At 40.1% G+C, this 12895-nt stretch overlaps 1 protein-coding gene across 1 annotated transcript in view; it reads left to right on the forward strand.

Moving 5' to 3' along the window:
• Positions 1-5320: 5320 nt before the first annotated feature.
• Positions 5321-12895, forward strand: part of LOC129244068 (titin-like) — a 76384-nt gene continuing 68809 nt past the window's right edge. Inside the window, exon 1 of the mRNA XM_054881683.1 lies at positions 5321-5506. Coding sequence (XP_054737658.1) covers positions 5419-5506 — 88 coding nt within the window. The 5' untranslated portion in view covers positions 5321-5418. The remainder of the gene's footprint in view (positions 5507-12895) is intronic.

Consider the following 12895-nt stretch of genomic DNA (forward strand, 5'->3'; position numbering starts at 1 on the left):
ATTTTTGGACCTTTGCACGTTGGCAACGGCGAATATCACAGGCGATGGAACGATGAGCTGTATGAGCTTTACAACGACATAGACATAGCGCAGTGAATAAATATCCAGCGGCTACGTTGGCTGGGTCATGTCGACCGAATGGATACAAATGCTCTGGCTTTGAAAGTGTTCGATGCGGTACTAGCTGGTGGTAGCAGAGGAGGAGGAAGGCCTCCTTTGCGTTGAAGGGATCAGGTGGAGAAGGACTTGGCTTCACTTGGTCTATCCAATTGGCGCCGGTTAGCACGAGAAAGAAAGAAGACAGGTGCGCTTTGTGAAACTCGGCCAAGCTCGCTTAAGTGATTATTGCCCCAATTAAGAAGAAAAAGAATCGTCCAAATAAGCCGGAAATTCAAAGGTTGTTGAAAAAATTTGAAGAAACTGGTCCTCTGGAGGTTAGAAAACGAACTGACAGACTAAAAACTGGACGTTCTGTTGAGAATTTTGCTGCTGTAGCGCAAAGTGTTGCTGAACAACCATCAACACCGATATCTCGACGTTCTCAACGATTAGGCACTCATAAATTGACTGTTTGGTGGATTTTACCTGTAGACCTGCTCATGGTGGACATTTAGATTTAGATTTATTGGAGGTTCGCACTTCGACCTTATGGTCTTTTGTGCCTTGGTGTACATTTAAGTGATGTCATTTTCACATATAATTCATAAGAGCCGTACTTTGAATAAAATTAGTGAAACCTGAGAGAATCTAAATTTTCAAATGTTTTATTTTGAAATAACTAGGCGTGTCTTTTGAAAGACCCTTTTTATGGTATAAAGGAACATTTAAAATGAAAATATCGCAAACATATTTAGTTTTATAAATTCTAATTTACAAAGGAACAGTGTTTCAAAACAAATTGTCCAATAATAAATGATTAAAAAACAAATTTTCGGATTTTCGCGGTTTTTGAACTCACTTGACAGAGAAATTTATTGACTCCTTGGCACATAAAATAAATAAAAAATACAAACTACTATATCATTACAAAAAGTCTATTATATATAATACATAAATATATGCACGTTCGACCATATGAATCCTAAATATAATAATTTGTGGCGCTCATGCTGAATGTGAGCTCTCTTGTGCCTTTATGGCTCTCTCGCAATCTCTCAATCTCTTTCCCTCTTGATTGCTTTTCTATAATTTTAGGATGCGAATGCTGTTGCAGCGTTTGGAATTTCTATAATTACGGCAATAATGAGGCAACAGCTGCTATTAAAAACGATTTGAAAAACGTAGGCGCAAACAGAATTTCTTAAAAATTCATACAGCACACCACCGTTTCGATTTTTAGACCCGGCGCGCACAGTGGATGAAAAATTTAAAATTTAAATATATCTACATAATTTCAAATCAAAATGCAATAAGTGTGCGCATAAATATCTGTGGGCTTATGGCAAAATTACAGCTCAATTCATCATGCAAAGTTTGTTAATCGCCGCAACCGATATATTTATTTTCAGGTTAGTTAATGTGACCTTCAAACTTGTAGTTTGGTTTAAAATGCAGTAAAGTGTAGTGGAATTAATTATTTTTCTTCTTATTGATTGGCGCGATAATGGCTTAAGCGAGCTCCGCCGAGTTTAACAAAGCGTGTCAGTCGTTTCTTTCTCGTGCTAACCGGCGCCAATTGGACGCACCAAGTGAAGCCAAGGCCATCTCCACCTGATCTTTCCAACGTAGAGGATACCTTCTCCTTCCTCTGCTACCACCAGCTGGTACCGCATCGAATACTTTCAGAGCCGGAGCCTTTGCATCCATTCGGACGACATAACCCAGTCAACGTAGCCGCTGGATCTCTATTCGCTGCGCTATGCCTATCGCCTCGTAGAGCTCATACAGCTCGTCGTTCCATTGCTTGCCGTCGCCAACGTGCAAAGGTTCAAAAATCTTGCCAAGAATATTTCTCTCAAATACTCCAAAGGACACCTCATCGGAAGTTGTCATCGTCCAAGCTTCTGCGCCATACGTTAAGAGGGGCATGATGAGAACCTTGAAGAGTGTTATTTTGTTCGTCGAGAGAGGACTTTACTACTCAATTGCCTACTTAGTCCAAAGTAGCACTTGTTGGCAAGAGATACTCTCCGTTGGATTTCAAGGCTGACATTGTTGTCGGTGTTAATGCTGCTTCCTAGATAAACAAAGTCTCTTGCAGCCTCGAAATGATAACTGTCAGAGTGACATGGGTGCCGATATGCGAGTACGCCGACTGTTTATTTGATGGTAGGACAGTACTTCGTTTTGTCGGCATTCACCACCAGACCCATTCATTTTGCTTCTTTGTTCAGTTTGGAAAAGGCAGAACTAACAGCGCAGTTGTTGAGACCTCTTATAAAAAATTGTGCCTGAGCGATTAAGTTCTGCGGCTCGCAGATCTTATCCAACTTCAGGGTAAAGAATCCACACGGCGGCGAGTCACCCTGTCTGAAACCTCGTTTGCTATCAAACGGCTTGGAGAGGTCCTTCCCAATTCTGACGGCACTGCTGGTATTGAGCAACGTCATCTTGCATAGCTATATTAGTTTTGTGGGGATAACAAATTCAGACATCGCGGCATACAGGTAACTCCGTTTTGTACTGTGGAATGCAGCTTTGAAAATCGACGAAGGGATGGTGAGTGTCGATTCTTCTTTCATGGGTCTTTAACAAGATTTGGCGTATTGTGAATATTTTGTCGATGTTGCATTTTCCAGGTTAGTTGATGGTGGGCTTCAGCCTTTCACATCATACGCTCGCTAGAACCTTATAGGCGATATTTAGAAGACTAATCACGCGGTAATTGGCACAGAATGCAGTGACACCCTTCTTATGGATTGGGCAGAGCACACTTAAATTTCAATCGGCAGGCATGTTTTCATCCGATCATATTTTGCATAGGAGCTGATGCATGCACCTTACCAGCTCCTCGCCGCCGTGTTTGAATAGCTCAGTTCGCAGTCAATCGGCTCCCGCGACTTTGTTGTTCTTTAGCCGCGTTATAGCTAATATCACCTCGTCATGGTCGGGTAGCGGAAAGACAGTCCCGTCGAAACAATTTGGGTATCGGGATCTTCATATTCTCTGTGCTATGCGCCGCTGTCACTGTTTAACAAACTCGGGAAGGGTTCCCTCCATAATTTAAGGAAATCTGGATGTCAGATCATCAGATCACCGTCTTTGTGTGTACAGTAAAACGTCCCGTTCTTGAAACCTTCTGTCAGCCGCCGAACTTTCTGGTAGAATTTTCGGGCGTTTTTCCTATTCTCTAGCATCTGAAGCTTCTCATTCTTTTTTCTGATCCCATTTGCAGAAGCTGACAAGCGGAAGGGGTGAAGGAAAGTCTTTTCCACTACTTATGTGGGGTTAGCTAGGGCACAACTCCGCTCCTACGGTGAGCCTTTCTTGCAGCAAATTAATGAGATCTCAGACATTGAGATAAAGAATTTGCTGCTATACTTGGACCTCACTAAATGGATCTGACTTAGAACAAAAAACATCATCACACGAGGACAGTGGTAGTAAAACAGTGCTAGTCAGTAATTAGGATTATTTCAGTGGAAATACTCAACCACTTCAACAACAACAACATCATGACCACCGAATTTCGCCACTCATGCACCACTGTGCGTCGATCCTGCAACCTATCTAGCGCTGTCTGTTGCCCTGCATGTGAACTGATCAGACAACTAACGAGCCTACTGCATTCCTACAAACCAAGAAACAAACAAACATACATGAACACGGGTGCAGAAGAGTTCCGCATTCGCGGTGCGCGACCTGCACATGAAAAACGTCCGTCGTCTTAGTCTCCACAGTGCGGACCGCGCCGTTCGCATCTCGACCGAAAATAGCTGAGTAGACGACGGAAAAGGCATACATACATATACACACATACATAAGCGGGTATGTGTGCCAGCGATGGCGACGAGCCATCATGCATTGCTCCGGCGGCCGGCCGGTTTGGCCGTTCACTCAGTCTGAGGAAAACTATCGGAGATCCAGGAGGTCCCGTCGCTGGATTCGGAGTATTGCGTCTAACCGTGTGATTTTGTGCTTACCTACTATACTACATGCGCACCTACATACAAATACTACAGAAATACCCTTAGCATGCGAGGTGAACAAACAAGTCGCTGCAGAAGTCGATCAGTTGCAGGCGTGCCGTCGTTGCGTACACATACATATACATACACACTTATATAAAAAGTAAAGACTATACTCGTACATATGTATATCGCTTTTTTGCAGGAATTGTAGTACTCTAGAATTCTGTCATAGAAAACCCGTTACCCATAATTAACCGTTAGCAGTCCTTTACGCATAGTCATATAGCGAGGAAGTCACGCAGCGCTTCTTGTACTCGTTCGTGTGTAAATGTGTGTATAGTATGTGAGTAATGTGTCAAATGTGTCGCGGCGTGGTAATGCGAGTGGTGCCCGGGCTAGGATGAAGCCAAGTATCGAGCAGCCTAAGCCAAAGTCCCTAAATGTGGAATGGAAGTTCAGTGAAATTCGAAAAAAATCCCTCACAATTCACTGCGAGTTTCGCGAAATCTCGAAAATTTTTGCAAAATATAATGGAAAATTTGAAAATAATTTATAGAAAGCAATAATATTAAAAAGCTCAAAATGTTAAAAATATCGTGAAAGCAGCGCAAAAAGAAAAAAAAAAAAATAAACGCTGTCTGTGTAAAAGTGCGCTGAGGCGACGGGCTGGATGCGAGTACAGCCATGGGCGAAGCACTGTAGTTCAAGTGTGCGTGTGTGTGTGTGCCAGTGTGCGGCGCTCAAGCACCTATACATGTGTACGAGTTCCGTTATACACTGGCATGCTAAATATAAATATTGTGCATATTTTGGTTGGTTGTAGCTGTGCCTAATAATTTTGCTTGTACACGAGATTGTGTTGTGTTCGCTACAAAAAAAAAAAAAACAAAAATACAAAGAAAAAAAAAATCCAAAGAAAAAAATAAAAAATACACAAAAAAAAATATTGTAAAAAAATACAAAAATAAAAATAAAAATAAAAAATAAAATAAAAATTTAAAATCAAATAGAAGCAAGATATAATATTTAAAATATTAATATAATGGCAATAAGTTGTTAAAATAAAAGTTGTTTTTGCTTTAAGTATATATTTTAGCTTTAATTTTGTGCTTTTGTAATTCTGTGTCTCATTACCCCAGTCAGTTTACTTGCTGTGCTTGCATCTATAAACGAAAATAAGTATTTTTAATAAAAAAAAAATTGTGTGGAGAAAATAGCAAAAAGTGTCTTTCCAAAAGTAATCTATCGAATTAAAGTGTATTAAGTTATAGAGTTGCAGTGTTTCAGCTCAATCCTGGCATCCGCGACCAGGACGCATCAATCCAAATCATCTTCGCCGTGATCACAAATGGATGCCGCAGATAAACCGACGATCGGTGGAGTAGCTGATCAAAGTGTTGTTGCAGCATCAACCGACATTACGACAAACACAACAGGTAACAAAACAACAACAAAAACAAACAAAAACACACACTTTAAAGTACATCTGTGGCTATTTGTTATGCAAGCAGTGATCGCTTGAGCAAAGTCAATGCAAAATTAAGGGGCGAAGTCCATGTAGAAGCCTCAAAATCGGTCATTTTTTAAACATATTTTTAAAGGTGATATACAAATTATTATATTATTTTGAAGCTTTAACACAACTTTATTTAACCTTTCGAGAGTACAAAAAATTTTTTTTTTCCTTTGGCGGCTCGGGATCATTTCTTGTCGGCTGCCTACGGCGCGTGGTCCCAAACTGCTCTATTTATTACTATTAATCTATCGATCTGAAACAAAAAAATGAAATCGGTTGTGTTTTTATAACATATTAACGGAAATAATGAACCTATAAATTAAAAAAAGAAGTACAAAATTAATTATAAAATAAGCCTTTGAAAAAAAGTCAGAATTTAGAGCTATTTTATTGACACTTTTAAGACCAAAAAGTAATTTATCAACGCGAAATATCTGAAATTTTAAGTTTATCCTTCCGATAATAATGTACAGAAAGGTTTCACCAAACTTCAAACAAATCGGTCGATAACTTTTTGAGCGCTCGGGCCGCTCTCTACATAGTTAATGGGCTATAGAAGCTATAATATGAGGAATTTCCGCATGAAAATTTCACAGTATATTCTTAAAATACTATACTTTCGAAATATCGAACAATTTTACATGGACTTCCCCCTTAACGGATTACTTTCAGTCTCTTTATGCCGGGCGACATTGCTGATGCGGTGGGTGGTGGGTAGTGGGTGCCTACCTGCAGCATTAAGTTGGTCATGGGCTCAAAGCAAAATGTGGGCATGCAAGTTCAAGTGAGAGGAAAGAATTTTCTGCCCGCGACAGGAAATACCAAAACGTCTCAGTGCATTTCTGTGATGAAATGGCTTTCCGTGAAAACTATCTGCTATTTGTAGGCAGATGTACAATTTGTTGATTTCTACATTCCCGTAATTTTCGGTATATCGTAATTACAATTTCGGAATATCGGGATTAGTCCTGTTATTTATTTATTATATATTCACAGTTTTGCAACAATTTAACTCGCAAAAATTGCATCATTACTGTTTGAGAAACTCTCTTGCCATATATTAAAGAAAAAATAATAAAAAATGACGTTTTTAACACACTTTTTTATTATCACTGGTGGTGAACGGGGACAAAACGAAGTACGTCCTGTCATCAAACACACAGCCGGTGGCATTAAACACACAGCATCGGCACCCATGTCACTGTTGACAGTTATTATTTCGAGGTTGTAGGAGACTTCGTTTATCTAAGAACCAGCATTAATGCCGGAACTACGAAACTTAGAATGGGAGCGCAAAGCGCAAGCAAAGCGAATGCGACCAATATACCAGATATATACTACTGTGGGCAAAAAGTAAGGTGAATTTGGTTGTAAAATGAAAAATCTTTATTTATTCTTGTAAATCAATTTCATCCCCTTCAAAATAATCCCCTCTCGATGAAATACACAACGATTTTTCCAATCCCCGAAACATGCCAAATAGTCCATTTCCGGTATAGCCATCAGCACCTTCTTCGATTCAGCTTTTATCTCCTCATTCGACTCGAAACGCGTTCCCCGGAGTGGTCTCTTGAGTTTTGGGAATAGCCAGAAGTCACACGGAGCCGGCGAATACGGTGGTTGCGGAACGATATGCGTGGAATTTTTGGCGAAATGGTCACGAAGAACGAGTGCAGTGTGAGACGGTGCATTATCGTGATGCAAAAACCAAGAGTTGGTGGCCCATAATTCTGGTATTTTTAGACAATTGCTTCACGTAAACGACGCATAACGCTCAAATAATATTCCTTATTAACAATTTGGCCAGGTGGAAGGAATTCATAGTGCACCACACCACGAAAATCGAAAAAAACTGTCATCATGACCTTTATTTTTGAACGACTTTGACGTGCTTTTTACGGTCTGGGCTCGCCTTTAGCACGATATTCGCTTGATTGGTCGGTTGTTTCAGAGTCGTAAGCATAAATCCAAGTCTCATCTCCCGTAATGATACATTTGAGCTTGTCCTGATAGTCTGAAAGCATTGTTTCACACACATCAGTGCGACGACTTTTTTCCAAGAAATTGAGAGTTTTCGGTACCAAACGAGATTTGACTTTTCGTAGGCCCAAATGGTCTTTCAAAATGGTTTTCACAGATCCTTCTGATATTCCGATCATATCAGTAAGGTCTTTAACAGTCAACCGACGATTTCTGAGCACTAACTCCTTCACTTTATTGAAGTGTTGGTCATCTGTTGACGTCGATGGTCGTCCGGAGCGCTCCAAGTCATTAACACGTTTTCGACCCTCTTTGAAGTCTTTGTACCACTTATATTTTCTGCGACATGGTCGAATCATCAAATGCGTTCTGCAACATGCTAAACGTTTCCGAAATTTCATTCCGCAAACAAAATTTGATGGCACTTCTCTGCTCAATCAAATCAGACATTGTAAAAATCGAAAAATGCACTCTTGGTCGTTTGATAAACAGAAGCCCCCATTTTTTGGGGGTGACTGTATTCACGAACAGACGACAGGCACGAATGCGTGAGGTAAAACCTCAAGACGAACCCAAACAGACGCCAAGTCGATATGGAGTAACGATATTGCAATTTACCGATGCCCCATTGGTCACAAACAAATGGATGTTATCGACAGCGTATAACCTCGATACGCAATTAAGAAAGAAACCTGGACACAGGTACCTGGTGTGTCTAAAAGGCATAAACACGGCTTCACCTTGATGGAATGCTTTTACCAGTTACAGAGTGGAATTAGCCGAGAGGGGTGGAATGTTATAGGGTTAGTGGGAGCATGCCCCACATATTACTGGTGACGGCACCTTTGATGATGTTTCTGACATTTTCGATTTTAACCTCCTCTGGAAAAAAAGCATTAACACCGATAACAATGCCAGCCTTGAAATCCAATGGAGAATCTCTCTTGCCAACAAGTGCTAATTTCTACTAAGTAGACAATTGAGTAGTAAAGACCTTCCAATGACGCGTCCCTTAACTTCTTTTACATACTATACAAAAAAATTTGTTTTTAATTTTATTAATTTTAAAAATGGCGCTGAAGTTGACCCTCCCGATAAATTGGACCTGAATGGTGCTGTACATTTTGGATCTGCTATGTATCTGAAATACAAAAACCAAAAAAAAATATTAGTCAGTATGCCTGTAGCTATGTCCCGCTACTAGAATAAAAAAAATTTGACACTCTAAAAATCGATTTTTTTTTTCAGTTTTTTAATCAATGAAGTACGAAATAATTGAAATAATAATATGATGCTAGTACGGGCGATAGCCATTGATGTTGTGAACAACATATTAAAGTTTCAGGTGATTCAGTTTAATAGTTTTTTTTTTACAACACCAGGTTGAAAAAGTCGTTTCGAGATAAATGAGTTTAAAGTTTGAGGTACAGGAGCGCGCGGACCGCTCTCTACCTTTTTAATGGGCTGTAGAAGGTATAATATTGGGAATTTCGGCATGAAAATTTCACAGTATATTCCTGAGATACTATACTTTCGAAATATCAAAAAAACAAAAAAACCAATTTTTGAAATTTCTAGACCACCGGGTCCCCTTAAGGCATCACATTGCAGCCTTTGTGTTATATTTAACCATTTCAGCATTTCATGCATTGTTTTGACAGGTGTGTAGATGCTACCTTTTAATATTCGTCTCATGCCTTTATTTTGCAATTTTTTTTACGTATCTAACTAAATCTTGATTCCAATTTTTTTGCATATATATTCAAAATTATAAAAAAAGTTTTTTATATATTAATTGCGACCGCCCTTCGGCAGACAATGTCAAACCTCGTCATAAAAAACCATGTACCGTTTGGAGTCGGCTTAAAACTGTAGATTCATCCATTTGTGGAAAATCATCAAGACGCAAGTCACAAATAGGAGGCTCCTCCTCAAAGGGTGTGTTTTCGTTTTATTTCGACAATGAAATTATCATAGTTACATTTCTGCTAATGGTTCCAAAAAGTTTTCAGATTGATTTTCTATTTCTGCTCGAATGCCGATTGGATAATTTCCAAACATTTTAAATCATTTTCGACGATTGGTCTACGAGAATACAGGGTTTGATTGAAATGTAATGAGCCTTATTTTTTTTAAGCAGTTTTATTAAATCTTTTGGCTTATACAACTAATATTCTTCAAAATAGGACCCTTGAGCGTCAATACACCGTTGGTAACGGTCCTTCCACTGTAGGAAACATTTTTTAAACTCATCCGCCGGAATCGCGTTCAATTCGGCCGTCACAGTTTTTTGGATCGCCTCGATGGAGTCAAAACACCTCCCCTTCAGCTTTCTTTTCAGGCGCGGGAACAAGAAGAAGTCCAGAGGGGACAGGTTTGGGCTATAGGGAGGGTGGGGAAGCACTGGAACTCCCATCTTGGCCAATGCAGAGGTGCAGAGGAAGCCGGTGTGCACCGGTGCATTGTCGTGATGAAGGGTACAATTGTTGACGAGGTCGGGCCGAACCCGTGCGACGCGGTTTTTCAGCCGAAGGAGCACTTCTTTTATCTAGCATAAGAAATTCAGAACATTTTACTTCACTTAATATGAAGGTGAATGGATTCGTAGGTTGGAATCTCTCTCCTTCTTTACCTACAGCCGGCGTCGAATCCGTCGAAACAGCTCTGATGATATGCTGAAGAGCTAACATTATAAAATTGATGATCCGCTAATTCCACCTTGGCTTTTTCCGACTGCGAGTCATCACAAGGAGTCTATTGCTCCGCATGGTTCTTCACCTCTAGTGAGTTGTAATGAGTCAGTGCTTCATCCCCGATTGCGAAGCGACTCAAAGAATCAATCAGATTGGGATCAAATGTCGCCAAAACACTTCTTTGCAGTTCTCAAACGACGGGAATTGATGTCAATTGTGAGCAAAGGCCGCACAAATCGAGAAAAAAAGTTTCATATATGAACAGATACTTTTGAACCTGCAACAGAACTACACAGCGAGGTGATAAAATCTCAACTGAGTGATGTAGATACGGTAGAAAAAGCTTTGAAAGAAATGGGATTAAAGTTACAGAATACTACCAGGCAGACGACACTCATAAAACGATTAGATCTTACAGATTTCTAAGGTACCAACAGCACCCAAATTGGACAATCGAAGATTGGAATTTAGGAATAATCAAAACCAAATTTAATTTGTTTGGCTCCCATTAGCACATTGTGAACGAGACGGTAGGGCGACAAGTGATAAAGCGTTGGCAAAGCTCTCAATGCTATTAAACACTCGGCACATGCGATGTTCTGGGGATGCATCAGTGCATCAAGCTGTCAAAGGTTGGATTAGTCATATTCTTGAGTTCAGCCCTGAATGCCGTAAAATACGTTGTCGATATTAATGAAATTATTTTTCTAAAACTAAGCTCACAGATCCACGCAGCCATACTCATCGATCGGCCATTATCATACTCGCCATTTGGATCTTCTCTACCGTTTTTGGAGCGACCAGGGGCGCTAGTTCCACCACACCAAAATTGAGTAAACCAGTTCTAGATGCTTCCGATTGATGGTGAGTTGTCATGGTAGAGTTCTCATAATACTTTTCAGACTTTAGTTTGTTTCATCATCACGTAATTTCTTTTACGTAAAAATGGCAATGAGCACACGAGGTTCACTTTTTACTTTTTTACGAATTTGGCATCTATTTGAAATGACTGCCACAACAAACCGATTTGACAGATTAGTTGGAAATTTGGCAAAATTTGAGATGGTTACGTAATTTGTTCTATTTTTCAGAGATTTTTGAACCATTTGCCCATAAGGAGTTTTATTTAGCTAATATCGCTAGGTAGCACAAGCATCTATGCATAAGTGTGTCTGTAAAAACAGGGTGGTCCAATTACTGCGCTATATTTTAATTATAGGTAACTCTCAGCCAGTGTCATAGATTTTTAAATTTAGACTTTTTAGAAGCTTGCACTTCGACGGGCGGCCGCCGTGGCCGAATGGGTTGGTGCGTGACAACCATTCGGCATTCAGAGAGTAAACGTCGGTTCGAATCTCGGTGAAAGATCAAAAAATTAAGAAAAAGGTTTTTCTAATAGCCGTCGCCCCTCGGCAGGCAATGGCAAACCTCCGAGTGTATTTCTGCCATGAAAAAGTTCCTCATAAAAAATATCTGCCGTTCGGAATCGGCTTGAAACTGTAGGTCCCTCCATTTGTGGAAGAACATCAAGACGTACACTAAAAATAGGAGGAGGAGCTCGGCCAAACACACAAAAAGGGTGTATGCGCCAATTATATATATATATATATAATATGAGTATGAGAGTGGATCTACAAGCTCCTGAATATTTTAACTTGAAACCTTTATCAATATTTTCCAATTTCTTATATACACTTCGACCTCGTTGTCTTTTTGCCCTCTACTCGTCACAGTACTTCATCTAGACCCAGTTCCCTCATTAAACTTAAGATAGAGCTGGGTTGAAGTCTCAAAGATGTATTGGAGTCTCCGAGTGCTGGTCGCGGAAACGTCAAGAGTTAGTGAACCATATCCCGATCATATGCAGATGACTACACAGTCTGCAGTGGCCTGTGAAAATGTCCGTGAGCATTCACAGTTCATCCTTGGGGAGAGTTATGAGTTTTTTAATTGTATCCCCCAGTAAGAGTTCCGCCTAGCGTAGCTCCATAATTTGGTGTCAACTAACCTTAGCCTTCGCTCTTCACTCCTGAGCTTCTCCCTGATGGTGTGTTGTCCTATAGCAAGGATGGGTCCTGGTTCTATTAGTAACGAGGTTGCAGCCTCTATTGCCAATACGTCCGCTACTTCCCAGTTATACATCTGTGTCGTTGGTAATGGGACCAAATCAGTCGGATGTGATTGTGCGTTACTAACAAATTCAGTTTCTAGATACAATCAAGGACCTGTGAGGAGTTAACCTCCTTTGCAGAAAATATGAAATTTAGAACCTGAACAGCTTCTCTATATCCATCTCACCAAATAAACTTTACGCGCTCCTGCCTTATCTAATATCCGTTTACTGGTTTCCGAGATCCAAAGTAAGTAAGTAATTGAAACAGTGCTCAGTTTGGACCTTAGAGTAGCTGGGAGTAGACCTGAAATTTTTTTTTTGAAAAATAATTCCTACACTTCGAATGCATTTTCATTTCATATCTAAAGATCAGAGTGATAATTTGACCAGTATTTCGGAATGTCGAAACTACATTTCAGTCAACGGTGCGCGCTACAGAACCATAACCATCTGAGCCTTTTTGTGGACTTAAATTGAGTATGGGCTTGGAGGGTCTTTGTATTCAGCTTCATGGGGCAGCGCA

Source organism: Anastrepha obliqua, chromosome 4 (assembly GCF_027943255.1).
Source record: "Anastrepha obliqua isolate idAnaObli1 chromosome 4, idAnaObli1_1.0, whole genome shotgun sequence".
NCBI classification, from domain to species: Eukaryota; Metazoa; Arthropoda; class Insecta; order Diptera; family Tephritidae; genus Anastrepha; species Anastrepha obliqua.